Below are 27551 nucleotides of genomic sequence, written 5' to 3'. Positions count from 1 at the left end.
CCTGAAACCAGAAGGGCTTTGGGAAGGTTTGGAGGGCGCAGCCAGCATCGCCTTCCCCTGAAAACAATCTTGCTTGTCCTTTTGTTTTCCCAATCCTTTCTAACTTTTCCTTTTTCTCAGACTAATGAGCAAGAGGAGTCTGAACACTGCTCGCATGGTTAGGCTGTGATATCATGAAAGACAGAGTCTTGTAAAACCCACACCCAGGGCCAAGGGAAACGCAGCCCCCTGAAGGAACCGTTCAGTGGAGGCCGCTGGCGTTGGGTGGGGGAGGCTGGATGTGTCCACCAATATGAGTCAGGCCTTGCGTGGCCCGCTATCACCACTCCCCTTTATTTCAGGGGCGAGTTACAGCTTAAACAAAACATCACCTGACGATGCCTGAAAGAAATGTCTTCTGCACAAAATGCTTTTCCTTACTCTTGGGTGTGCGGCTGAATTTTCTAACGTGGCAGCTGAGTGTTCAAATATACAGATACGCAGGAGCTGGCACGGGCACAGAATGAGGGGAGCAGGCTTAGCGGGTGGTGTAGGGATCAGCAGTCAATGCCTCAAAGGCGGTGGGATGGACTGGGTGCTCGGGGGTCTATGGCCTTCCCAGGCAGAGTGGCCTCTAAGCCGGAAGAATAAAGGAAATATACAAAGCCCTTCTGGAAGATCAGTTGTGTCCTGTTGCCCAGTGTGGCCCCAAGCTACTCTCTAAACCTCTCTGGGCTTCTTTCTCCTTTGGTGAAACAGGGAGTTGGCTTGAAGGTCTATGTCCAGTGGGCTGTCCGGGTCTGAGGCTCGGGGAGCCACCAGCAGTGCCAGCAGGGACAGCCCACCTGTGCATCCTCAGCCCCAAGGCCTGGGCTCCGGGTGGTCCTGGCACCAGTAACTCTGAAACCTGCAAAACCCCAGTTCATACTCCCCCTTGTCCTTCCTTTCCAGCGTCCACCCTCTAGGACTCTTCTGCAACCGTAAGGTCCAATGCCTCCCCTGGACCCAACTGCTCAGATCTCAGTCTCCCCAGCAATCCCCCTCGCTCCACAAAAACAAAAACAAAAACAAACAAAGGGGCTGGGCCATTCCACCAAATGACTGGGTGGGGACTGACAAGGAAGAGGCAATGCGTTCTGTCCTGGCACCACCCCAACCCTGGGTCTAGGGTCTCGCTCATGGCAGACCTGGAGGTATCCCTGAGTACATCTAGGTTGTGGGTTCAAAGGTCCAGAAGGAAAGGACAACATGGACCCCAAGCCCCAGGGCTCCGGGAGCTGAGGAGAGGTCCTGTGGCCCGGGTGTGTGGCCAAAGCCGGCGTTCTGGGTGGAGAGGGAGCCCCGGGGCCTGGCCCAGCCTCCCACCCTGGTAGAGTCAGGGCTGGCAGGCAGCTGCTTGCGGCCTTCTCAGCTGCTACTGCAGAAACAAATGACAGCACTGAGGAGGAATAAGAGAAAATAAACATGAATACAGAGGGAGGGGAACTTGGAACAGGGGCCGGTATTTTTCCTCGGGGTGCGGTTTCTGCTCAGTGGCTGGGTGACCATGGAGGTTTGGAATGTGGTTGGACCGAGGGTGAGGTGGGGTGGGGGGTGGCCAAAGGCAAGGAGCAGGGACATTAGCCAAGGGACCTGAAGCCCGGGGCCACCAGCAATTCACCCAGAACGGGGGCGTGGGGTGGTACACCGCTCGGGGGCCTCCAACAACACTCATGTGGAGGTCCCTGAAGCCTCTGCTTTTGAATGGTCCCGGGGAAGGGAGACAGAATTGAGAGAACAAGAGAAACTAGAGGGGTAGGGAGAGGCCTGGAGGTGTAGGGGAGCATGGTCAGGTCTCCTCCTCTGTCACATAGGACTGTTGGGACGGTTTGGCCTGCCTGATCCAAGCTGAGGCTATTTAGGCAAGGGACATGGTCTCTGTGCCTCAGTGTCCTCATCTGTGAAACGGGCTTAATTATGCCTACCTCTGAGGGTGCTACTGGGAGGAATGAATGGGTTTGCGCATGTGAAGCTCTTGGCATAGTGCTCTGCAAGGGGAAGGGATTATTAACCCACCCGGTGCCAAGGAAGCTTTATCCTGGCTGCCCCACGTGCCCAGCACCTGCCTTGGGCCTGGACCGCGATAAATATTTGTTGGCGGAACCCCCTGCAGGAGCTGCTGTGGGGGAGCCACGGCCATGGCCACGCCCACAGCCACGGCCACGCCTCTCCTGTGAGCACAGGTCCCGGCTCAGACCACGAAGTGGAGGGTGTAGGTGAGCTGGTGGCCGTTGTCCCAGGCGTACAGCACGCGCTCCTTGGGGTTGTAGTCGATCTGGGTGGTGAAGGCGTGCTCGTTGAGGAAGGGCAGCTGCGGCTGGGCATCGGTGCCCGTATGCGTGTCGAAGGCGTAGGCCACCTGGCCTTCCTTCCGGTTGTAGGTGTCCACGGCGTACAGGATGCCGCAGACCAGGAAGCAGTTCCCGTAGGAGTTCCGCCGCAGCCGCGTCCTCCACGTGGTCTCCCGGTGCGTGGACAGGTCGCCGGGGTCCAGGCGGCTCAGCACGATCACCTCGGGCTGGGCCTCGTCGTGGTCATCCGCGGCGGGGTAGATGACCCACAGGCCGCTCTCGTCCACGGCGAAGTCGATGTCCGAGTGGCCGCGCCACTTCCAGGGCGTCGTGTCCTCGTAGACCACGTCGGGCAGTAGTGCCCAGGAGGCCACGAAGCGTTGCCGCAGGTCGTACTTGATGATGTTCTTGGTGAAGGCCCGGTTGTAGTAGAAGGCGCCCTGGTACACCACGTGGCCCGTGCCGATCCAGTTGTAGGGCAGCTTGTACACGTTACTCCAGCGGCCTGTGTGTGCAAGGCAGCTGCTCACACCCGGGCAGGGCCAGGCCTCCCAGGGTCCCGAGTACCGCAGTAGGCAGGGGATACAGAGCAGGCTCCGGGCTTGGAGCTAGGCTGATCATCTTACCGCCTGCGGGTCCAACCCCCACCCCCTAAGAGTGGCAGGTACTATTAGCATCCCCCTTTGCCAAGGAGGAAACAGGATCAGAGGGTTCAAGGTCATCCGGTTATGGAATGGCACAGCCAGGATTTAGACAGCCCCTAGCTTTGTCTCAGGGCCTTTGCTCAGGCTTTTTGTCTGGACTGCCATTCCCCATCCTATCTGCTTCAGCAATGCCTCCTTATCTTTCAGAGCCTTCCACCAATATTTTCCTTTCCACCAATATTTCCAGGAAGTCTTCCACCACCTCCCCGGGCTTGAGTGAGGGCCACTCCTCTGGCCTCCCGTCACCCTTGTCTTGGCACTTTTTACTGGCGTCCTCCACACCAGCCTGTGAGCCACCTGAGGCAGGCATCAAGTCACTTTTGACCTGGCAAAGAAAGGACTTTGGCTGTTCCAGGCCATACTCTGACTCCATGGCTGTCATGATAAACCCAAACTTTAATGTGGCTCCTAAGGTCTGCCTGAGCCTACTCTCTCCTTAGGCTTCCCCCACCTCCCTTCTAGGGCCAGCCTGCCTCTCATTGCCGGGCCTTGGCACACACTGGGCCTTCTGCTTGGAACACGTGGCCCTTTCCCTTTTCTATGGCTTCTTCCTGCTCTTTCTCCAGGGCTCAGCTCGACATCAGCTCGTCCTCTGGGAGGTCTCGGACATCCAGGCTTGGGTCCCACAGTCCCTCAAGCTCTCCCTCAGACACTACACTGGAGTTATTTCCCAAGGTCTTTGCCTCTCACATCAGACTGTGAGTTTCTGGAGGGCGGGTCAGGCCTAAATGACCCCTCCCCCATCATGCCCCAGATCTGATCACCCAAATCCTGCCCTTCCTTGCGCAGACTTGCACCTCCTCTAAGTCCTGGGGCTCTGCTCACCTGTAAAACAGAGTGATAACCCGCCCTCCTCAGAGAAGTAAGAAGCTACCATGAGCTGCCTCACGCGGTGTGATGCGCACATAGTAAGTGCTCAAGAACAGGAAACCCGAAGTATTGCTCCTCCTGACAGTAAGTTAGGCTCCTGAGGACAGGACCTCGTTCATCTTGTTTGTTGCCTCATTCCTGCTCCTGGATCCAGCACACAGGGGGTGCCCTCAGCTGCCCCTCGTGGGGGGTGGCTGATCGTTTGGAGCTAGGCCAGGCTGGGAGTCTGGACCACGGGAAAGCACAGGCACAAGAGGGCCCAGTCTCCATGGGAGACCCTTCTTAGGCCACCCACCCCCGACCCTCGTCCCATCTCCCGGCTCTCCAACCTTGCTTGAAGTTTTCCAGATTGCGGAACTCCACCAAGCTGTTCCCGTAGTAGTAGTTGGTGACATAGATCCTGTCATCTTTCGCAGCGGGATCCTTCATCCAGGCTCCCTCGTGGCGCCCGTAGCTGTTGTGCCTCACGGGGGGATCCACAGCCCGCAGGGTGCCCTCACAGCTCACCTCTCTGCCTGTGGGGAGTGAGGGGTGCAGCATGAGGTCCTCGGCCCCAAAGGCCCCGGAGCCAGGGCAAGTCCTGGGAACATCATCCGGGTCTTACTTAAAACCCCTCCCGATATTTTGTTTGCAACCTTCTTTTTTTTTTTTTTTTTTTTAAGATTTTATTCATTTGCTTGAGAGAGAGCACAAGGAGGGGAGAGGGGCAGAAAGAAAGGGAGAAGCAGGCTTCCCATTGAGCAGGGAGCCTGATATGGGACTTGATCCCAGGAACCCTAGACCATGACCTGAGCCAAAGGCAGACATTTAACTGACTGAGCCACCCAAGCGCCCCATATTTGCAGCCTTTTTCCCACTTTCCTGATGATCAAAGCAATATCTGATCAATGTAGAAAACAGAACATTCAGCAAAGGAGAATGAGGAAAAGAAAAATAATGAAAAATGTCATTATCCAAAGAAAATTTTAAACATGTTTTGTTTCCTTCTGTTTCTTTTTTTTCTTTGCATATGCAGTCATGCAGATGTACTTTTAAAAAATCATGATTCTCCTGAATATACAGTTTTATGTATCCTGTTTTTTCCCCCCACTGAGCAATTTCTCACATCATTAAATGGCTTTTAATGATGTGATTTCAAGGCTCTACCAGGCCACCAGACAGCTGTGCCCCAGTCCCCTTGGTGTTAGGCCTTCACATTATTTCCAGTTTTCTGACATTGGAAACGGGCTGGGGGTGAGAGGCAGGTAAGCGGCAGCTACTGTCCACACCGCTGACAGACCCTTTAGGAAAGCTTCCTGGAAGCTGAATGCACTCAGATCCAAGTGGGGAATGGGTTTAACAACATCTTGTTATCACAGGTAGCAAGAAGCCCTCCAGAAAGATGGGCTTGATGATTTTTTCTTAAAGATCTTATTTATTTATTTGATAGACAGAGATCACAAGTAGGCAGAGAAGCAGGCAGAGAGAGAGAGGGAGGCAGGCTCCCCGCTGAGCAGAGAGCCCGATGTGGGGCTCGATCCCAGGACCCTGAGATCATGACCTGAGCTGAAGGCAGAGGCTTTAACCCACTGAGCCACCCAGGCGCCCCTGGGCTTGATGATTTAATGGGAAAGATTTCTACCGAAAGACACACGCCAAAGCTACAAACATGGACATAAAAAGATAAAGAAGTGAAAATAGTTGCAGGATTTGATGATGGGATTCTAGCTGACGTGTTAGGAAGGATTTGTTTAAAATACTACCTGTTGGGGGCACCTGGGTGGCTCAGTCTTTAAGTGTCATGATCTCAGGGTCCTGGGATCGAGTCCCATATCAGGCTCCCTGCTCAACAGGAAGCCTGCTTCTCCCTCTCCCACTCCCCCTGCTTGTGTTCCCTCTCTCGCTGTGTCTCTCTCTGTGTCAAATAAATAAATAAAATCTTTTTAAAGAAATACTACCTGTTTGACTATTAATGTCCTCAAACTCTCTTGCGTTTTTTTAAGATTTTATTTATTTATTTATTTGAGAGAGAGAGAGAGAGAGCAAGCTAGAGAGACAGAGCAAGTAGGGGAAGAAGCAGAGGGAAGAAGAAGGAGATGCCCCACCGAGACGGGAGCCTGATGCGGGGCTTGATCTGGGGACTCCAGGATCACCACCGGAGCCGAAGGCAGTTGCTTAACTGACTGAGCCACCCAGGCGCCCCTCCTCACACTTTTTACAAAGGATCAGATAGTGAAGATTTTAAGCTTCCCAGACCACATACGTCTGTCCCGTATTCTTTTCTCGCAACCCTTCCAAAATGTAAAACTGTTCTTAGCTCAAGGGCCAGACAAAACCAGGCTGCAGTCTGGGTCTGGCGCATGGGCTGTACTCTGTGGACCCCGTGACGCTTACTCACCTTGGCTTGGGACATCTGCGTGTGAAGGTGGCTCGGTGGGCTGGGGCCGGATGGTGGGAGTTGGGGTAGGGGTGGTGGCAGGTTCGGAACTGAGAGTGCCGGAGGCCAAGTCTGCTCCCTCTGAGGCCCTGGGCTCAGCCTCATCACGCTCTGCGGAGTCGGGCTCCGGCGGCCTGCCCTCCACCCCGGGCGGCATGTCTTCTAGCCAGGAGGCACTCTTGAGGGCGTTGTCTGTGGAGAGAGGACTCTGTGCTCACATCCTGTGCTGCCACCCAGGGTCCTCCCCGGGCCCACCTGGCTCCCAGCTCTGGGGCCATGGCAGGGAGAATGGGGGAGGCCCTGAGGAGTGAAAGGCCTCAAAAAGAGGGTGGTGGGGGGGCTTGGTGGTCAACAGACCGGCTCCAAGCCCCCCAGCTGAGTGACCTCAGCCAAGTCCCCTGCCTCGGTGGGCCTCAGCCTCCGCTTCTATGAAACGACAGTTGTAAGGCCCACCATGTTAGGCTCTTGCTATGATTAGAGGAAAAGGTATACAACATTTGCACAGGTCCTGGCAAGCATGAGGTGCCAAACATGAGCCCCCTTCCCTCCTAAGTGTCAGATACTTTGTCCCAATTATTTCACACCCCAGATTCAACTCTAGGAGGGAGAGACCCTTGCTCCCATTTTACAGACTTTCTCCTGGTCCTCTCCTCTGGAACCCAGCCTATCGGTCCTCTCACACAGCATTTGCCTCTTCAAGCAGGGAGGGACAGATGCAGTCAGCCTCCCATCACCTCTGGACCCCAGGTCTCCATCTCTCTGTCCCCTCACTCACCTCCTACCTCTGATTGCGAGGGTTTCTGGGCCAACCCCCTTTCCCCCGGCCAAATCTCACTGGCAAGGCCTTTGCTGAAAGGATGACTTTTTCAGCTCCCGTGGGACCTGTTTAGGGCCATCTCTGACCTACACACTTGTCTGGGCTGGGCTGGATGGGGTCTGGGTAAGAAGACAGGAAGATTCAATGCCCCACTGCAGGGCACAGAGCTGGGGAGGGCTCTCAGGCAGCTTTTGCAGTCTGCTGACCTGGGTTCCAGTCCCAGCAACTCGCTGTGAAACCTGGAGCCCGTCTCTTCACCTCTCTGAGTTTGTTTCCTCACCTGGATCAAGTCCAACAATGTGTGTGAAAGTACACAGAAGACTGTGATGCCAGGGACAAAGGAAAGGGGATGGTGTGGCCCCCGGAGCTGAGGTCCCTTGACGCTGGGACAATTATCTGACTTCCCTCATTTTGTCTCCCTGCCAGCCTTCCTCTTTGCATAGGGTTTAGCCGGTCCCATGGTGGGGCAGCCCCTGGGGTTTCTTGGGAATGGGACACACCCTCTGGGGGGGCCTGGCTTTGGCAGCCGGCCAGGGCCAGGGCCTGGTTCCCACGGGCCTCGCTGGCAGAGCCAGCTGTTTGCAGCTGTTCTTCCGCAGTGCCCAGCCAGGGCTCGGAGGCTCTGTACTGCGGGCAGGCGGAGCTGGCAGGACTCAGAGCCAGCAGCTGCCACCGGGGGATCTGGAAAGAGGCCCCTGAGCCTTGAGAGGCCAAGAATTTAGGGGGGCTCTTGAAGGAGTCTGGTCCCTCACATTTCCACCTCCTGGCCCCTTGGACATGGGGTGGGCAGAGGGCTTCATGGAAGGAGGTGGTCAGCAGGACCCAGGGTGGGCGAGCAGGCTTGGGTCACCTCTCTGGGACATAAGACGAGAGCAGGCATCTGGGGAGGGTCTCAGAGGAAAAATCAGGAGCCACACCAGTGGGGATGGCCCAGAAATTTGGGTACTCTTGGGACTTTTGTCTCTTGTGGGTTTTTTTGGTTAATTACTTGGTTCCCCTTCACTGTGATCCCCCACGGACTGCAGGAAAAATACAGGAGTCTGTGGGCTCCTCTTTGGGGAAATAGGAAGTGGGAGGCATCCCCGCCAAGGCCTCTATGGAAATGAGACGTGCTCCGAAGGCTCCAGAACACGTCCCAGAACCTGGCCTGGCTCCAGCCCCTGGAGAGTCCCACCCCACCTGTGGCTGCTGCCTGCTCATGGGTCTTTTTTCCCACTGGACTGTGAAGTCTGTGTTAGGCGGAACCTCTGGGAGATCTGGCACGTACATAGTGGACTTTCGGCAAATCTCTAAATGAAGAAGGAAAAGTCCAGTGAGGGCAGAGACCGCCGAAAATACCGGAGAAGAACCTCGTGGCCCTTTGCGTTGATACAATCATTTCATCCCCAACAACCCCACAAGGGGTACCGTCGCATTGTGTGGTTGAGCGACGGACGCCGATAGGTAACCAGCAGGCCTGAAATCTGGGGCAGTTTGTAGAGAAGACACCGGGTCCCCTGCTTGGGGTGCAGCCACCCAGAAACAGGCCCCCACACCCCCAGGGTCCAGTCCTCCTCCAACTCACCGGCCATGGCCTCGGTTGCCTCCTTCCTGCCCGCCTTATAGTAGGTAATGCCTCGAATCACAGCCTGCTGCTGGGCCAGGGTCCGGGGCTTGGCTGTGGGCTGGGGGGGTCTGCCCTTGCCGCCCTCCTTCCTCAGCTTCTCCACCTTCAGCAGCTTCTCCTTAGGAGGTTTTGTGAGGCCCCTGTCTGCCAGGGCCTTCTGAATGTTGCCGTATTTGTTGTTTTCTTTTCCTTTCCCTCCAGCTGTGTCCTGAGGGAGAAGGGAGATCTCAGACTTCAGGGGAAGAAAGGGGGTTCAGGAGGTCATGGAGGCTCAGTCTGTGGGTGGGGCTGGAAGTGGTCATGATGCTTTAGGCCCTAGGTCTCAGGTGCTTGTGAACTCACAGCTTTCCTCCCATAGTGGCTACGTCCATGACTGGGGTATGCCTCAGTTTCCCCAGTCAGCTCTCCAGTTCCCTGGCTGAAAGAAGCCCAACCTGATAGGTTAGGTTCCTGTTCCATTTCCAAACCACTGCATACTCATCCCCAGGGGGTAGATTATAATGGTTAATTCTCAAAGGAGGGAGCTGCTCACCAGATCAGCTTCCCATCCCTGTCTCTCTTGTTCATGGGTCTTTGTGGGCAGGGGCGAGGTTTTCAGGCTCCAAAGCAGGGTGACCAATCCATCTCAGTGTGCCTGGAACTTTCCCAGTTTCAGCACTGAAAGTCCTGCATCCTGGGAAACCCTTTAGTCCCAGGCCAACTTGGATGGTTGGTCACCAAGGCCATTGCCCTTAGTGCATGAAGTTTCTAACATTCTGTAAATTTTATTCTCACTTCCTCTTACATGCTTGTAATGCTGGCTTGGCACAAGAACAAAGGCCCTGTGACATCGCCCAGTTAGATTAGCAGAATCTCCGGGAGATACAGCAAGTACAGTCTCTAGACCTTCCGTGCTGTGGCCCGAACAGCATTCATTCACGCCCGTGGACAAGACACGGGAATGAGCAGGAAGTCTGCCCTGGGCCAAGGCACCAGGTTTCCTCCATGCTTTATCAGCAGCGAGGCGGTCCTGGCCGCAGACACAGTTGGCCCCATCAGCACAATGTCAGCACAGGGGGGCCGGGAGGTGGAGAGGAAGAGCTCAGCCTTGCCAGTCACGCATCCACGGGTTCCAGTCCCGGCACAGCCCCCCTCTCCCCACAGGCCCTCACCCTACGCTTCCTTATCTGTCCAGCAGGCCATGATCGTCCCTCTTGCAGGTGGCTATGTGATCATGTCTGTGAGGAAGGCAGGTTTCGACCTTAGAAGTCAGATTTAGAGGCTTCCGGGAGTCCCCACTCTAAAACACGAGGCTGCTGTGGGGAACGGAGCGGCTGTGTCCCGCATGAGGGTGACTGGCCTAAGGGGCACGGATGGTACTGAAATTGAGTCTGTACCCCCTCATGTGTAGCTATCATAGGAAGGAGCCACTGGATAATTTGCCCACCTCCGGGGGCTTCTCTTCATTTGCCCGGAGGGACAGCCTTTTCACCAACTGTCTGCGTGGAGGAGGGCCTTTTTCAAATGTGCATAAAGGTGTTTTATAGATCTTGGGTGGCACCGCCCAGTGTGCCTGCCCACTCTGCTGAGCTTGAACACGGAATGTGTGGGTGTCTGCTGCAGGAATTCTGCATCCCAGACTGGGTTGGTGAAGTGGTGTCAGTCTGCAGCGCCCCCAAGACATTGCCCACCTGACCCTGAGCAGGCCTGACCCAGCCACACTAGGGGAGGCTAGAAGTGGTTTTGCAGCAGCCAGCCTTGTTGCCCAGGGCCAGGCAGGGAGGGTCGTCTCTATGCCTTTGTATCCGCTAGTTTGGGAATGGGAACCAGAAGGCCACCAGATGCCTTCCTCTCAGCAACAGTGCTCGCTGCACTGCCCGCAGCCCCGCCCCCCACCCTGCCAGGGACTCTCCAGCTGTGCTAACCCTCAGCCCCGTCCTGGGACCCCGAACCCCCATCCAGCTGGCCCTCGGGACGGAGGTCCTGGCACGCCATGTTCCTAAGCCCACCCACCTTCTGGCCCCATCACCAGGGCCATGGCCTCACCTGAGCCTTGCTAGCAGGGCCGAGTGCGGGGTCAGTGGCCGAGACCGGGGCTGCGTCCTTCTGCAGCAGTTGGAGGCCCAGGCTGGACAGTTCCTTCTTGATGCCCATCATGATGGCAGAGTGATTCTCATAGCGGCTCAGCTGCTCGCTGAGGTGACGCATGCTCTCCTTCACTACCTCGTTCTCCCGGCTCAGGTTCACCTTGACGCTCTGTGGGGGCAGGACTCCAGGGTCTTTCTAGCCCCTTCTGACAGCCGCCACCACCCCCCACCACCCTGGAGGGGACACCCCAGCTTCTGGCATCACGCTTGGCGGCCCAGTCTCCTGAGCGGGGCCCAAGGGGATAGGGGCAGGGTGGTGGCACCCGTGGCCACAGGTGGATAAAGCGTGCTGCTAAGAGACCACGTAATTATTAAAATCTTATTTAGTAAGTGAATGAGTGAGGTTTTTCCTTTGGGCAGAGGGAGCCGGTCCCTTCTGGGCGAGGCTGTTTTCTCCAACTCCACCCAGACTTAGCAATAAGTAAAAAAAAAAAAAAAAAGAAAAAATTTTTTTGAGTTATCTCTTAGTGAACAGAAGCAAAGCACAGATAATGCAAAACAGAAGATAATTAAAAAATCATTTCTTTGTGGCTACGGAAATCACTTCTGACTTGTTCCAGCCGCAGCAGACATACTCTCCAGATCGTCTGGCTCATGGTTACATGAAGTGAGTTAACATTTCCCAAGATTACAGGAGGACGGGCCAAAGGGGGCTAATTGCAGAGCTAGCAACAGGAGAGCCTAATATCTCCTAGGTGCACAGAAAATACTGGAGCACCATGGAAATCCAGCAACTGGTACCCTACTCCTGTGCTGGCAAGGGCCTAGCCCCTAGGACACACACACCAAACACTTTCTGGATAATTAAAGCCACGGTGACCCCCAACTTTGGGGATAGTAAGGGGTTAATCTCCCACCCTGGGGCACAGGATGCCCAGGTGCCCCCTCCCTCTGGAAAGGAAGCTGGGAAAGGAAGCCCCCACACCCGCTCCTGGCAGCTGCACGTCCCCAGGCTCCCAGCAGCCCAGCAGGGGCCGGATGTAGGAAACAGGCGGAGGCCTGGCTGTGCCAGCAAAGATGCGTGCCAGCAAACCCTGAACCTGCAGCCTGGACCCCCATGATGGCCCAACTCTGTTGCTGCCCTCAGGGGCCAGTTCTGGCCACCTGCCTAGACCTCTAGTACATTTGTACTGACCAGGAGATGCTCAGCATCTCTGCTTCCAATGCAGGTGGGCCCTGGGCCAGCCATGCTCTCTTAAGCCCTGCCCCAGTGGGCTTGGCCAGTCCTGTGCTTTTATGTGGCGTTCTATGTGACCAATGGCCTTGGAGTTGTGCCATGTGTGAGTCCTGGTCTTGGTGAATTGAGGGCCATGGCAAGTTCCTGCCAGCCCCCTCCACATCCCTTTCAGACAATCAGCTGGTGCCTCAGTTTCTCCAGCCAGCCTTCCAGCCTCTTGTAGGCCTGTGAGCCCCAGTCAGATCTCTTTTCCAAAGTCTAGACCTGGAGGCCTGCCTCTCCTTCTCCCAGCTCCCTTGCTGAAGTCCAGTTTTCAACAGCCAGCAGGGTAAGGCAGAATGGCCAGGGCCCCTTTTGACACAGCCCCTGTTCCCCCCACCCACCCGCACCCTCCCCCGCCCCGTGCTGACCCACCATGGCTCCTGGGGAGAGCTCAGCCCTTACCTCTTCCAGCGTGTTCATCTGGGAGGCCACCTTGTGGACATAGGCGTGCACTTTCATCAGGTCCATGCTGTACAAGGTGCCCTCCAGGAGGTCCACCATGGACTGGAGCTGCCCGGGAGAGGGTGAGCATCAGGGCAAGGGCAGAGAACAGGATCAGGCACGAAGGCTGCAAAAGGAGCCCCACCACTTGCAATGGCCTATGTGGGCCCTCAGCACCCACTAGACCCAGCTTGCTGGTAATCGTCATGGGAAAAGCCACAGATGCCATCTTTTGAGCACTTACGATGTGGTAGGTGCTGTGTGAGGGGCTGTAATGAGCTGTTTTACTTTGTCCTCAAGACAACCCCACGAGGTGTGTAGTGGGCACTGGAGGAGATCAGTCTGGATGCCCTGGGATCCATACCAGATCCCATACCTGGCTTCTGTGTTCCTCCTTCTTAACAGCCTGCATCTGTGACTCTCTTCAGGGAGACACTGTGTCCCCAAACTACCTGGGAGAGTACATCCCGCTGGGGCAGTCCTTAGGCAATGTCTGACAGGGGCGGGCATCCGAAGCCCCAGCTCCCTAACCCCACTGGGGACAGTTGAGCTGTCATTTATTTGCACTCCAGTGCACCCTGGGGCTAAGGCTGATGCCTGGCCTGAGACCCCACCCTATTGTGCTTCCTTCTCCCCCCACTTCATTCACTTTGGTACCAGCTTCTCTTGGGAACATTTTCATAATAAATCCCTGTAACACGAATCACTTGCCTCAGAGTCTGCACCTAGGGATTGAAACAACTATTTCTTTTAGAGTAATCCCTATGCCTAACGTGGGGCTCGAACTCACCACCCCACGAGACCAAGAGTTGAGTGCTCTACCCACTGAGCCAGCCAGGCTGGCTTGTCTGGATGCATTTTATCTTCATCTTGTAGAATGGAAAATTGCAGCTTAGGTGAAGTGACTTGTCCAAAACCACCCAGTTGTTAGATGGGGCCGGCTGCAGAACCCAGATTGTATAAACCGAAACCTCTTTCCCATCATGCTTTACTGTGTTCCTTCCAGTGTTCAGGTGGGGAAGCTGAGGCCAAGAGAAGGGGAGGAGCTTGCATAACAAATAGGTGGGTGGCAGATGCTGTGTCCTCCTGGCCCAGCCCCGGACTCCTCCCCCTTGCAGCTGCCCCTCCCTTTCCACTCTCCATCATGTGACATGAGGATGGGGCTTTCTCTCCAGATGGCCAAGATGCCAGTGAGGGTCAGGGAAACCATGGCACAAAGGGCTGGCTTGGAAATCAGCTTCCCCTGGCTTCTTGAGAAGGGCAGTTCCTCCTACCCTCTCGCATGGCCCCCCTACCACCATGTGGCATCGTTCGGGGGTTTGAGCAGTCCAGCGCTCCTGTCTGGCCCCGGCCAGCTGTTTCCAAAACAGTTTGACTCCCACTCTCCCAGGGGTGTTCAAGCTGTTTTAAGCCAGAGAGCCTTTCTTGGAGTAGACATTAATCTCTAAAATGGAAAAAGGGAGTGGAGAAGTCTCAGGGAAGCAGGGACCTTGAGTCTTGTCTGCTTCCCTGGAACCTTGCTCGGACTCTGAAGACTTACTCTGTACCCCGCAGGCTCTGGGGAGCCCAGTGGGAGAACCATGCACATAGACTCCTATGTGGTTCAGCTTCCTTCTCGGTGAAACGAGGCCGTAGGGCTGTGGTAAGGAGCAGTAGTGTGTGGACAGGGCTCAGCACAGAGCGGGAACGCAGCAAGGGCTTCATGGATATCAACAATCATGGGGGCTATAGCGGATCCTCCCGGCTTCACTCTGCTTCCTTCGTGGCCACCAAAACCAGCTTTCCAAAGCACAGGTTGGACTCTGGGTCTCTCCCTTGCTAGATAACTTGTCATGGCTCCCCACTGCTCGTGCGTGACCTTGCACTTCCTAAGCTTGGCATTCGAGCTTCCCATGGTCTGCCCCTGCACCCTCTTCGACCTCAGCAAATGTTTCCTCTGGGCCAGGCACTAAGGACAGTGAGGAGTAAGGCCGGCAGAAGCCTTCAGGGTCCTCCACTGGCTGTGAAAGAACAGAGAGTAGCAGAGAGGTACCCAGATCATGACTTTATGGAGGAGCAGATGCGGATTAGTAAACTTCGCCAGCAGGGAGTTATGTTGGAGCTGAGCTCTGCAGCAACAACACAGATTAGGCAAATATGGTAGAAGAGCATTCCAGGCCAAGGGAACAGCTTATGCAAAGAGCTGGAGGTGAGAAGAGACATGTTGTGTTTGGGCCACGCTACTCAAAGTGTGGTCCGCAGACCAGCACCGGTCCAAGCTACAGGTTACTCATCTGTGATAAAATAATTGCAAAAAATGAAAGTGGATTTTTATAAACTTTCAGATGCTTTGGCAGAGACATTTTTTTTTTAAAGATTTTATTTATTTATTTATTTAAGAGAGAGAGAGAGAGAGAGAGAGAGCGCGCGCACGAGCAGGGAAGACAGGGAGAGGGAGAAGCAGACTCCCCACTGAGCGGGCAGCCCTACTCAGGGGTTCATCCCAGGACCCCTGGATCATGACCTGAGCTGAAGGCAGACGCTTAAATGACTGAGCCACCCAGGCGCCCGACAGAGAAATTTTTATCTGTTGACTCTAACAGTAAAACAGTGGACTTGTATTTTGCATGTCTGTTTTTGCTTCATTTTTCTAATAATTCATTTTTCTGGCATTTTCCCAAAGTACTGGTTTTTATTTTAAAAAAAAGTAGTCTTTCACCACAGATAGTTCGAGAAGCCCTGTATTAGAGGAATTGGCAGGCAACCAGTGGGGCTGGAGCAGAGAGAGGGGAGGGAGCCATCCTGGGCCACATCCACTCCACTTGCTCTCACCAATAATGCCCTCCTTTCTTCTCTGCCTGGGGGACTCCTACCCATCCCTCAAAGCCCAGCTCTAATATTATCTCCTCCTCTGGGTTCCCACAGTCCCTGAGACATCCCTTGGCCCAGCACCAGTGACCAATCTTCTGAGTCAGGAACTGTGTCCCCAAGAGATCGGAGAGTCCTCAAGGTTGGGGCCATGTCTAGTTCATGTCCAGAAGGAAAAGGAGTAAAAAGGTGAAAAGAATGCACCTGCCACCAACGTCCCCAAGAAGGGGAATCTAGAATCTTCTCCATTCTACTCACAGTCATGTAATCAAGACCAAATCACTCCAAAGCTGGAGTTCTTAGCTTGAGGTAAAGGGCTGGGGTAGAAACAAGGGAAAGGTATAGCATGGGTGTGTGCACCCTCCTCCATGGGCTTCCCTTAACCTCCACTCCTGGAGGGCTTCCCATAGACCGCCTCCTGCTGAGGGAGGAGGAGCCGAATCTAGTGGAAGGGGCCTCAGCCCTGTCTCATACTGCCTCTGCCCCCTTCTCCTTTTGGGGTTCTCGGGTACCTGCCCCAGTCATATCTTCTCTTCCTCCTATACCACCACCTGATGAGTCAATCCCTCCACTACCCCACTCCAGTCCTATAAGGCTGAATGAAAACCACCATGGCTTCTGTGCATTGAAAAGACCCAAGGAACAATGGGTTCCAGGCTGAGAGCTGCCTAGGGACCCCTTCCATGGACAAGGGGATATAGCAGAGAATTCCTGAGCTCAAATCCCAATGCTACCAGTTTCTCGTTGCGAGATCTTAGGCAAGTCACAAGCCCTCTCTGGGCCTCAGATTCCTCCACAAGTAAAGCTGGAACAGTAAGTTCCCTTGCCAAAGGATTGTGGTAAGGATGAAATTAGCCAGAATTTTGGAAAAGATTTTGCATATCCCTGTGTAAAGTATGCTTACAGTTTAGTTATTGAGAGGTGGACTTGAGCAGAAGTTGGATTTGTTCCTACAACTGAAGATTGATCTATGGCCTCAGCACCTGGAGTTTGCAGGGCCCTAGCGAGGCCCCAGAGAGACAGTGGGGTCCAGGTACTGACAAGTTAAGAGGGAACTTGGCCTAAAATTCAACCCTATGCCAACTTTAAGAGCTTTGGTATCCACTTAGTTGTTACAAAAATAAAGCTGAAATTAAATTTAAAGAAGACATTTTTAGGGGTGCCTAGGTGGCCCAGTTGGTTAAGCATCTGCCTTTGGCCTCGGGTCATGATCCCAGGGTCAGGGATAGGGCCCTGCTTCGCCCTTTCCCTCTGCCTGCTGCTCTGCCTGCTTGTGCTCTCTGTCGAATAAATTTTAAAAAATCTTTAAAAAAAAAAAAAAAAAGGAAAGAAAGAAAGAAAGGAAACATTTTTAGCCAGATGTTGAAGACAGTTTTTCACATGTCTTGCATACAGAGGCACTGAGCATTTTTGTTCTAGGACATCTTTTATATAGGCAACAGCCTCAGAACACAGAGAGAGTGTTTCCCTCCAGAGTAGAGAAGGCGTGCTCAGTGCCCATTATAAAAAAATTTGGATTCTCTAAGCTTGGGGCTCCACTCTTGGAAAATACCCCAGTGTGTGTGTGCAGGTCTTCACTGAGTCACCCCATGGGAACTGGAGCTGGGAGAATCAGCTCAAGAAAATGTAGATTCTCTGGCTGCTGTGAGTAATAAAGTCCTTTGTCTCTGACCCAGGAGGCTTGTGTCTTCTGCCAGCATCCATGAAATTGGCTGCCAAGTTGTTAGCTTACAAGTAGGGTAACATCTCAGTCAATTTCACAGTTCTTGATACCAAAAAAGGCAAAGCAGATGCTCATATGTTTGGAACAAATTATAAAAGAAGAGGATACTCTCAAAAGACACCAAAACTATCTAGTCCATTACAGAAAGAAAGGAGAAAAGTGGTTTAGGACACATGCTTTGGATACAGCAGGATGTGGTTCAAATCCCAGACCCACCAAGCACTGCTGGGCATGTTATGAATGGTGTGAAAGTGCCTGGCTCGCTGTGGGGACAGTGATGTAGGCTGCATGTGTCTATTCAAGCATGGGCCCTGCAGGTGGCGGTGGCATGGGGCTGTGCTCCCCAGAGGTGCTGCTTCTTTCTGATCTGCCCATGGTGGTGGCTGGCGGGGGAAGGTAAGCATAAAATTCACTTGAAAGTATGGCATAGATCCAAGGCTACGTGCCATTAGGTGAGAGTTTGGGCCAGTTACCTAACTTCTCTAGACCTCAGTTTTCTTACCCATAAAACGAGAACAGTGATCCCACATGTCCCAGAATGGTTTGAGAATTTAGAGGAAAACATGCGTAAAAAGAGCTTTAGCACATCTGGTATGCAGGTGGGGCTTGCATAGGGGACATGTTCTTATTACATTAAAAACAATAAAATGCTACACAATTTAAAATACTGTATTCAGGTGCTGACAGATGAACAGGTTTGGGTAAAATACAGAACACTGAACTGGATGATAAAATATTCTCTCTTGTGTTTGCTTCTTTTCTGTCTCCCACACCGAACACATGGACTTTGTCTGGTTTCCTCCTGTATCCCCAGAACTAGTGCCTGCCTGGCTGGTGGTAGGTGCTCTCTGAACAGAAGCCTGTATTTTGCAGATACGCTGGAGCACAGGGTGAGCTAAACGAAGAACGCGGCCTCCACCACTTACTGGCGAATAGTCCGGAGCAAGACGTGGCTTCCCCTCAGGGAGCCTCTGTTTCCCCACCTGTGAAATGGGATAATGACGGCGCCTCCCCGGGGTGTGGACTTTCCACTGGAAGGACAGCCTGGCACCAGCCCGTGCTAGGATCTCCTCCGGGAGGTGTTCCCTTCCTCCCCTCCCCCAGAAAGCCTACCTTGAGGAGCTCTGGGGCCTGCTTCTTGAGCTTCTCCATCTTCCACTCGTTCTCGCAGGGGTTGAGCGAGGAGGGCGGCGCCGTGCAGGAGCAGCGGCAGTCGGTCCCCGAGCTCACGGTCTCCACGGTATAGTAGTCCTCCACCCGCGACTGCCCGCTGCGCACTCGGCGGCACGCGTCCTTGCTCAGCGGCCTCATGATGCACTTGCAGCGGCAGTCGGAGCCCTCCGAGGTCATACGCACCTGGTCCATGTCACCAAACACCTACAAGAGGGGCTCAGGTGAGCTGAAGGCCAGTGCTGGCTGGAGGGGAGGAGAGGAGGAGCTAGAGGGGACAGGCAGCAGAATCCAGCACGACCCGCTGCCCACCCCCCCCACCCCCACCTTTGTGGGCACGGTTACAGGTAGCTGAGGATCTAGGAGCCCTTTGGAGGAAACGGAGTCCAGTAGCCTTAAGGTAATAATACCTGAAAACATGAATAGTTTGCCTTGAAAATAGTTTGGCTGTTCCTCAGTACGTTAAACGCAGAATTGGGGTGCCTGGCTGGCTCAATGAGAGAGTGCAACTCTTAATCTTGGGGTTGTGAGTTCGAGTCCCACTATTGGGTGTAGGGATTATTTTAGAAACATTTCAGAGACACCTGGCTGGCTCAGATGATAGAGGATCCGACTCTTCATCTCAGGGTTGTGAGTTCAAGCTCCACATTGGGCATAGGGCTTACTTAAAAAAAAAAAAAAAATCTTGGGGGCACCTGGGTGGCTCAGTCAGTTACATGTCTGCTCTCAACTCAGGTCATGATCCCGGGGTCCTGGGATCGAGTTCCACATCCCGCTTCCTGCTCAGTGGGGAGTCCGCTTCTCCCTCTCCCTCTGCACCCCTCAACTCATGCTCTCTCTCCCTATCAACTAAAGAAATAAAATCTTTGTTTTTTTCTTATTTTTATTAACATATAATGTACTATTAGCCCCAGGGGTACAGGTCTGTGAATCCTCAGGCTTACACACTTCACAGCACTCACCATAGCACACACCCTCCCCAAAGTCCATAACCCCACCACCCTATCCCCACCCCCTACCCCCCAACAACCCTCAGTTTGTTTTGTGAGATTAAGAGTCTCTTATGGTTTGTCTCCCTCCTGAGAAATAAAATATTTTCAAAAAATCTTTAAAAACCCATAGAATTACCAATTACCGTAGGACCTAATAATTCTACTGCTAGGCAGAATTATTCTCCAAAGAACTGAAGACAGGTGTTGAAACAAAAACTCCTATACAGATATTCATAGCAGCGTGATTCACAATAGTCACAAGGTGGAACCAGTCCAAATGTCCATCAGCTGATGGAGAAAGGAAAGCTGGTCTCTCCATATGATGGAATATTACTGAGTCATAAAAAGGAATGGAGTACGGACACCTGCTACAACAGGGATGAACCTTGACCACCTGATGCTAAGTGACAGAAGCCAGCCACAAAAGGCCACCTGTTGGATGATTCCATTTATTGGCATCCAGAGGAGGCGGACCCACAGACAGAAGGCAGATTAATGGCTGCCAGGACTTGGGAGGGGGAAAATGGGGAGTGACCGTTTAACGGGCACAGGGGTTTCCTTGTGGAGTCATGAAAATGTTCTGGAACTAAGTAGTGTTGATGGTTGCACGACACTGGGAAAGAAGGCCTATGTGAGCTGATAGCCTCTCCACAACCCCTTGTCTTGGTGCCCTTTCCTTCCTTTGGGTCCCTCCACTCCAGCCTCAGGAACTTTGCAGCTTTGGGACCCTCGTCCTGATACCCTTACTCCCTGATAGTCCCTTGGCCCATTCCCTCATGTTACTTACCCATCAATTCCTCGGAGAAGACTTTCCAGACTACCCGCCTCCCCTTACTCTTTGTCCCCTTATCTAGTGGCTTTGTCTTTCTTTATTATACCTATTACCATCTGAAGTTTATTATACCTATTACCATCTGAGTTAGCAGCTGTGAGATGGTGGGCAACGCAACCTTTTCCTGCCACTCCCTGGGCTGGCTCAGCCAGCCCACAGCCCACCCTGGGCTCTAGGCTCTTGGGACACAGCTCTTTGTGGCTCAAGCAACAAACCCCCCAGGCCTCATGGCTACTCAGCTCTCACTGAAGCCGCCAGGACTCAGGTGAGTTTGTGGCTCCTTTGGGCTTTCTGCCAATCCCAGCACCCACAAGTGGCCCAGAGCCCTCTGGGGAAGGGCCATAGGTATTCCCTTTCTTTCTTTCTTTCTTTCTTTCTTTCTTTCTTTCTTTCTTTCTTTCTTTCTTTCTCTTCCTTTCTTTCTTTCTTTCTTTTAAAAGATTTTATTTATTTATTTGACAGACAGAGATCACAAGTAGGCAGAGAGGCAGGCAGAGAGAGAGGAAGGGAAGCAGGCTCCTTGCTGAGCAGAGAGCCCGATGTGGGGCTCAATCCCAGGACCCTGAGATCATGACCTGAGCCGAAGGCAGAGGCTTTAACCCACTGAGCCACCCAGGCGCCCCAGTATTCCATTTCTGTTCTGAACTGTCAGACACCTGTTTGAGCCTCTGGCCTCTGTCAGACCCTGGGTGACAGCTGGAGGTGTAGGAGAAATAGACTGAGGTACATTCTTGAGTTTCTCTATTATACGAGAAGCCAGCAGGATGGGCTCGGAGAGCACAGAGGAAGACACCCAAGTAAACTGCTCAGGGAGGGCCCCCTTGAGGGACATCTCTAAGGAGAAGAGCATTCCAGGGAGTGCAAACCAGCTATGTAAAGACAAGCAAGGGCCTGGCTCCTGGGGGCCTGGAGAAGGTTCGCTCTGGGTGGTGCTTGTGGGACCCTGGGGTGGCAGGAGGTTAGGCTGGGGAGTGGCAGAGACCAGCTTGTGAAGGACCCTGAAAGCTGGCTGAGTATCTTGGCTTCTTCCTGGGGAGTCATGGAAGGATTTAAAGCAGGGGAGAGCCAGGGTCAGATCTGCATTACGGGAAGCTCACTTGGGCTGCTTCGTGGGTAGATGGTGGATGGAGGAGGCAATCCTGGGGCACGGAGCCCAGGAAAGAGACATCTACTGAGAACTCACTAACTGCTGGGCAAGTGTGGGGCAGGGGTGAGGCACACAGCCATGGGCACCTACAGCTGTGTCCTTGGGTAGATTCCTTAATCTCTCTGTGCCTCAGTTTCCTCATCTGTGAAATGAGGGTACCACTACTCTCTACCCAACAAAGGACTGTGTGAGGACTGAGAGAGGGGAGCCCAGGAACACGTTCAGTCCAGTGCCAGAAGTCCACAGCGTGGTCTGTATATTATATTACAGCCGTTATTTTTACTAACAATGATCCTGAAAGGGTTGGTTCTGTGTTCATTTCTCCACGTGGATGCGGTGGCAGATAGTCTTAGCGGTGTCCTGAGACCTCAGACATCTGAGCCCTGGAGCCATCAAATGACCCATTCAAGGGGATTAGAGCCTGGTGTGGGTAGACCTGCAGTCCCCTGGGGGACGAGGAGGGTGGGGAAGGAGGAAACTATGGCTGGACGCTTTGTCCTGGGCCTTCTGTGGGTGGAGTGTACTCTGGGCAACTCCTCCAGGCAGTCCTCCTCTGCCTGCGAACGCTGACAGCCAGGCTATGGTCCCACGCGTTCCTTAGATCTCGGACAATGCCTCGAGCCTGCCTTCTCTTCAAGTCTCCTGGGCCCCCTTCCCAGCTCTGCTGTGGACTCCCAGTCACCCCCATGGGCAGATGTGGTTGTGTTCTGTGTGGCCAGGCCAGCCAGGCCTCCTCCTGGGGACCCACCCGTCACCCTGGCATCTGCCCCCCCCACCAGCTGGCCTGCAGACTCCATATCAGACTGCAACATTCCTTCTCTCCTCAGATGAGGTGCGACGTCCTGAGGGGGGCGGCCAAGGCCCTGACACTGGCCAGGAGTCGGCAGAGGGCCTCGGCTCCCAGCCCCAGCTGCCAGGAGCCTAGGCAAGGCCCTTCCTCCGTGATTGCTGGACCCCGTGGTGCTTGACTGGAGGCAGCCAAGCACCATGGCGGTGGGGGGACGGACCATGCCCAGACTTGAGCCCCAGGTCTTCCATTTCCCCGCGTGGCCTCGGCCTCTCTGAGTCTCTGCACCCTCCCTTGCAAGATGGGGAGGATACGTCTTTGCCTCGTAAGCCTGTCCTGAGGCTGAAATGAGTCCACCACGCAGAGCAGCCGACACCAAACCTGGCACAGGGTCACCGCTCTTTCTGTGGTACTTGCTGCCCAGGTAGCCGCCAAAAACCCTCCCTCACGTCCGCAAGCCATTTCTCCCTCTCTCCTCTCCTCACAGCCCCACCTTAAAGGAGAGAAATCTGAGCGTCAGGGAAGACTAGAGGCTCGCTCAGGGTCACTATGAAGAGCCTGACTCCAAAAATTTGGTTTACTTGCTGTTCCTCCCATGACCACCCTTCGTCACCAGCGGAGGGCTCCTCCAATAGCAACTGAACTGTGACAAAAAGAGGGCCTGGGGGGTGGGTCACGGCGGGGGCAGGAGAGAGCCTGGGGCTCTGTCTACTGGGGCTGGTCCATCCTGCCCTGGGCCCGAGGGCTGGAGTTACTGTGAAGCAGGGCAGTCCCTGCCTCAGCCTCCCACCGGCTGCGCTCCACCTCTCTCTACAGCCTCACTCAGGACACGCTGCTGCCAAAGACCCCAGAAATGTGGATGGCTCGTGCTTAAGAACGTCCTTGCAAGGTACAATGAGATGGCAAGAGATCCTTGAGATTTTTCTTGAGATGGATAAATCTGGCCACAGTGGGAAGAGGGGTGCTCAAGCTGTGAAATGTTCTAGAAATGAGCAGATTCAAATTGTGTCACCTTGAGGTGGAGTCTTCCCTCTTCTCTCATGGCCTGAGAGCCCCCTGAGAGCCCGTTTCCATGTCCTCCTGCAGGCAAAGACCTCCCCCAGAGCCCACTGCCAGCTCGACACCTCCCTGGATGGCCCCAATCTGGAGCCACCCAAAGCTGGACCCGGCTTCTTTTCTCAACTGATGTCTACCTACCCGCCACCCACCCCAGGCCTCTGAGCCTCTGTTGTACTCTGGACAAGCCATCAGTCATATTCTTCCAATTCTTTATCTTGAATATCCCCCACCTCTCTCTCCGACTCTCCATTCCATGACCACAGGCCGAGTTCGGACCCCATTAACTGCTTCTAGGGACACAGTACCCTCCTCCCTGCTGGCTTAATCTTCCAAAACTTCCTCTTTGTTGATCAGTGACTCTCTCACTCCACAAACCTCCATGGCTCTCTGTATCTCTGCCAAGTTCTCAACAGGGGGATGTGCCTTGGAATTACCTGGAATGCACTTCAAAAATGCAGACGCCCTGGCCTTAGTCCACACTTCATAACTCAGGCACTCAGGTTCCCCAGGCCATTTGGATGCCCACTGAAAGCTGAGCATCCTGGAACCCCAGGATTCTGCAAACTCCTCCATCTGACTGTTTTGACCTTCACTGTTCAAGCCTGTCAGATGGAGGGGACGCGGCGACCGGCAGCAGGGTTGTGTAAGATTCTGGATTTAAGGGCTGGGCATGGGGCTTGGCACACAGGATATTTCTCAGTACTTTGTTCTAGGTGCCCCGGTCAACGGGACTGTTGGGGCAAGAATTTCCCTGTAGAGAGACCCTGTGGGGCCTGGCCTAGCCCCATGTTCTTTGTGTACAGAAGGACTCTATCACTTGTATTCTCTGTCTTCCCTGAGCCTGTTTTCAATTACACCCACAGGCGGAACCTCCCAGAGCGGAGGCGCAGCAACACCTAAGCCCCCGGGACCAGCCTGGCCTAGAACATCTGATCGAGCCTGCGACACCTCGCCACCTGCTGCTTCAGACCCTCCTGCTCCCCTGGCCCAGTTCCCACAAGCCTTGGCCTTCCCCCTGCCCTTGGGGCCCTGGTCAGTGACAGGGATGACCCAAGACCCCTTTCCCACATCTGGATGCATGGAGGAAGTGAGGCACCTTTCACAGATGGGGAAACTGAGGTAGCCATGGGGAATTCTCAGCCTCATTCCAAGGCCATAGAGCAGAAAGCAGGTTCCCAGAGGTCTGTGCTGCCATGCCTGGGTTTCATGTGGTTCCCTGTCTGTCCATCCCAAACTCCGAGCCGGGCAGCCCCTCAGAGATACCAGGGAAGCTGTGAACCCCCTCTCCCACTCCCATGCTGGACAAAGCACTTCCCTAGATGAAAACTCCAAGTCCTGTTTAGGAGAGACCTTGCTATAAACATAAAATTAAAACACACCGAGTGAGGAGCTGCCCGAGACCACAGAGTTCTCTGGTGAGTCCTGGGGTTGAGCTGCCCCTGTACCCCTGAAAGTATGGGGCAGGAGGGGGGACTGGACCTCCCAGGAGCAGGAAGCCTAAGGAGAGAGCCAACTTAACCCCTCAGGGCCCTAGATAGATAGATTTCAAGTCCCAGGTTGGCCCTTGAAGGGCTCTCTCCCTCCCCCAAGTTCTCTGCGCCCCCCCCAAATCGGACAGGCTTGGAGAGGAAGGATGGTTATGGGGGAGGGAGAGGGTGATTATGAAAACAGCCCTCCCCATAGAGCCAGCAGGAGACCGGCTGTGCTGAGGAATGCGGAGTAAATTCACCCATCACTTGATTTTTATTTTTCCCAGCTGGCTGAAGTGGTGTGGGGTGGGAGGTTCTGAAGGAGGCCTGTGCTGTGTCCCCCAGCTGCTTCGTCCTCCAGGCTCTAGGGTGCTCCTCCCTACCCCACCAGCCCCAGCTTGCCCTGGGACAACTAAACACACACACACACACACACACACACACACACACGCACAACCTAGCAAGTGTTTGGCTGACTCACTACATAAACAGGGTGTTAGGTTTTCTTTGTCTTTGCTTTGTTTTGAGTGCAAGCCCTCCCCCACAAGCCCTACACGCACAGTGCACAGCTCAGAGGATGCCCAGGACCAAATACTCTTCCCAGCCAGAGGGATGGGAGGGGCAAAGCACTGATTAGGTTACATGCGGGTTTTTTTGCTTGCTGTTCCCCTACCTGAGCCAGGTCAGGGAATCCAAGAAGGTCCTTCGTGGAAAGGAAGTGGGCAGACATTGTTTTTCGGATGGGGAAGCTGAAGCCCAGAGGCAGGCCGCGACTTACTTGCCCAAGGTCGCACAACCAAAGAACAACAAAAGGCCCGAACCCAGGTTTTTTGATTCACAAGCTAGCCACCTCTCTATGTACCCTAGTTTCCCACCTGTAAAGTACGACTGATACTCATTCCTTTCTTGTCCTTGGAGCACATGGTCAAGACTGCAGCTCCCTTGTTTTCATACCCAGAGTTGGATCTTTAGGATGAGGGTCTGCTGGTCCCCAGTGCTCATACTTACCGTGTGGCTAGTGGCTTCTACTCTTTGCCTGGCCTCTGGACAGTGCAGCCTCACCTTCTACCCAGGATAGAGGCTGGAGCAACATCAGAAAAAGTCACTCCTTTGCTCTGCACCAAGAACAGGGCCCTACCTCCTTCCTGCCCCTCATTCATTCCCGGTTCCATCCTCGTCCTTACTGGGTCATTTCCAGAACACGCTCAAGTGTTCCCTTAGTAAGATTCTGTAATCACAGCATGATTTATCGGGCACCTACTAGGTACCAGGTGTGGTGCTAAACATTTTACAGGCATGATCACCAAATGCAGGAAGTGGTTGCTATTATTATTCTCATATTAAAAAGTGAGAAAACAGAAACTGGGAGGGGTGAAAGGCCCAAGATCACCCAGCCGAGAGGTGGAGGGAGGATTTGAACTCAGGTCTGCTTGACACCACAGCAGATCCTTTTAGCCACACCTGAGAAGACTTCAGGTCCCTTCTGGAAGCACGGTGTCCTCCAGAGGGTGCAACAGATTCCCGGCAGGACTACCAGAAGCCAAGCAAGTGACTAGCCCACTAGGTTCATTGCGTAGGGACTCTGGGTCCCCAGCATGGCCGGAAAGCATTGTCTCAGGCTCTGGTGCAAACCTGGGAGTCCCTGGGAGTCCCTGGGAAGCAGTTACGCAGGAGTCTACCTGACAGTCTCCCTTGGAAACTTTGAGCCGGATTCCCAGGCTGCCCCTGCCCAGCGCTCCTGGGAATCCTTTCCCTAGGCTGGGGACTGCATCTCTTGTCTGCGCCCCCTCCAAAATCTCAGGCTCCCCTCTTCCTGGCCTTGGTTTTCAGGGCTTATCTCCCCGCACTGGATTAGGTCCCAGAGCCCTTTCCTGAGACCCCCAGGTCCCAAGTACCCCTACCATCTCCAGCACTTCTTGCCCCACGCGCTCCTCTCCCTGGGTCGTGGCCGGAGTGGCTTCCGTGCTGAGCCTGTCGGGTCTACCCTCTCCTGGTCCTCTGCTCCCGGCCCTAACACCCTCCTTGGCCCGCACCCCGGCCACAGCGCCCCCTCGCGCCCGGCTCCCCGCGGAGCTGAGCCCGGGTCAGAGGGCCGCGCCGTACCTTACTGTCAGCGCGCACCCGGCCCGCGCGCGGCGGCAGCAACAGCAGTAGCAGCAGCGGCGGCAGCAGGAGCAGGGGCAGTGGCCCGGGCCGGGGCCGGGACAGGAGGGCGGCCGCGGCCATGGCGGGATGGGCACGGTGGGCACGGTGGACACGGACAGCCGCGTGCGGGCGCTGGGAAGCGCGGTCCACACTGCGAGCTCGGTGCGCAACCAGCAAAGCCCGCGCGGCGCGCCCCCCGCCCCGCGCCGCGCCCCCTCCCGCGCCGCCAGGGGCGGAGCTAGGGTGGAGGGGGCATCCCGCCCCGCCCGGGTCTCTGCTGGGCCTCTTCGCCATTGGGCGGCTCTCCGAAGGGCATCCCTGCGAGGACACAAAAAAGGGTCTTGTTCCGAGTCCCCAGGAGCAGCGGGGCCAATAAGCGGAGCGAGTGGTTCCCCCGCGGGCGGAGGTCCTGCTCTGTGAGATGGGAGACCTTGGGTGTGTCCCTTCGCCTCTTTGAGCCTCAGCTTCCTCATCTGTAAAATGGGAGAAATAGTGCTTTCCTTTTGGAGTGGTTGTAAAGTTCAGATGAGTCGTGTTTCCAAGGCAGGCGAGACTTTGAGCTCTCCCAACACCCAGACCCCGCCAGCTCTGCCTTTTTCACGGCTCAGCACCTGCCCCCCGCTTGTTTCTTTCCTCTTCCCTCCAAAATCCCGCCGGTGGACCCTTAACTCAACTTCAGGACCTCCTGGCGTTTAAACACCCTTTCTCCTCCCCATCCTCGGCAGGGAGAGCTCAATTTCTCCGGTTCCCAGGCTGCAAAACTTGTCAATTGGAGCCGCCTCCTGTCGTCACTCCTCAGGTTCCCTGCCCCTCCCTTCGCTCCGGGGCTCTTCGATCTCACTTGGGAGGTGGCTCGTGGAGGGCCCCCGGAG

The 27551-nt window shown here is 54.6% G+C and overlaps 1 protein-coding gene across 2 annotated transcripts; it reads right to left on the bottom strand.

Moving 5' to 3' along the window:
• Positions 1-1118: 1118 nt before the first annotated feature.
• On the bottom strand, positions 1119-26845 carry OLFML2A (olfactomedin like 2A). 2 transcript variants are annotated; one of them, XM_032865832.1, is made up of 8 exons: positions 26638-26845; positions 18192-18455; positions 12470-12577; positions 10748-10957; positions 8681-8930; positions 6261-6491; positions 4213-4398; positions 1119-2814 (listed from the first exon to the last, which is right to left on the bottom strand). In XM_032865832.1, the coding sequence occupies exons 1-8, from the start codon at positions 26758-26760 to the stop codon at positions 2210-2212; spliced, it is 1977 nt and encodes a 658-aa protein (XP_032721723.1). In that variant the 5' UTR covers positions 26761-26845; the 3' UTR covers positions 1119-2209. The 2 variants fall into 2 exon arrangements, with proteins under 2 accessions (XP_032721723.1, XP_032721724.1); XM_032865833.1 differs by lacking the exon at positions 26638-26845 and adding an exon at positions 26436-26453.
• Between the last annotated feature and the right edge of the window lie 706 nt (positions 26846-27551).

The sequence above is a fragment of the Lontra canadensis genome, unplaced genomic scaffold (assembly GCF_010015895.1).
Source record: "Lontra canadensis isolate GAN:19392208 unplaced genomic scaffold, GSC_riverotter_1.0 scaffold30, whole genome shotgun sequence".
In the NCBI taxonomy this organism is placed as follows: Eukaryota; Metazoa; Chordata; class Mammalia; order Carnivora; family Mustelidae; genus Lontra; species Lontra canadensis.
This window is presented reverse-complemented; position numbering and strand designations above follow the sequence as displayed.

Bases quoted from the DNA above. Each gene is read 5' to 3' on its own strand.
- OLFML2A (XM_032865832.1), bottom strand. From the start codon at position 26,760: ATGGCCGCGGCCGCCCTCCTGTCCCGGCCCCGGCCCGGGCCACTGCCC. The intron at 6,492-8,680 runs GTGAGTTGGAGG...CTCTCTCCACAG, and splicing joins GGCAACCGAGGCCATGGCCG to ACAACGCCCTCAAGAGTGCC. The intron at 4,399-6,260 runs GTGAGTAAGCGT...CACTCCCCACAG, and splicing joins CGCAGATGTCCCAAGCCAAG to GCAGAGAGGTGAGCTGTGAG.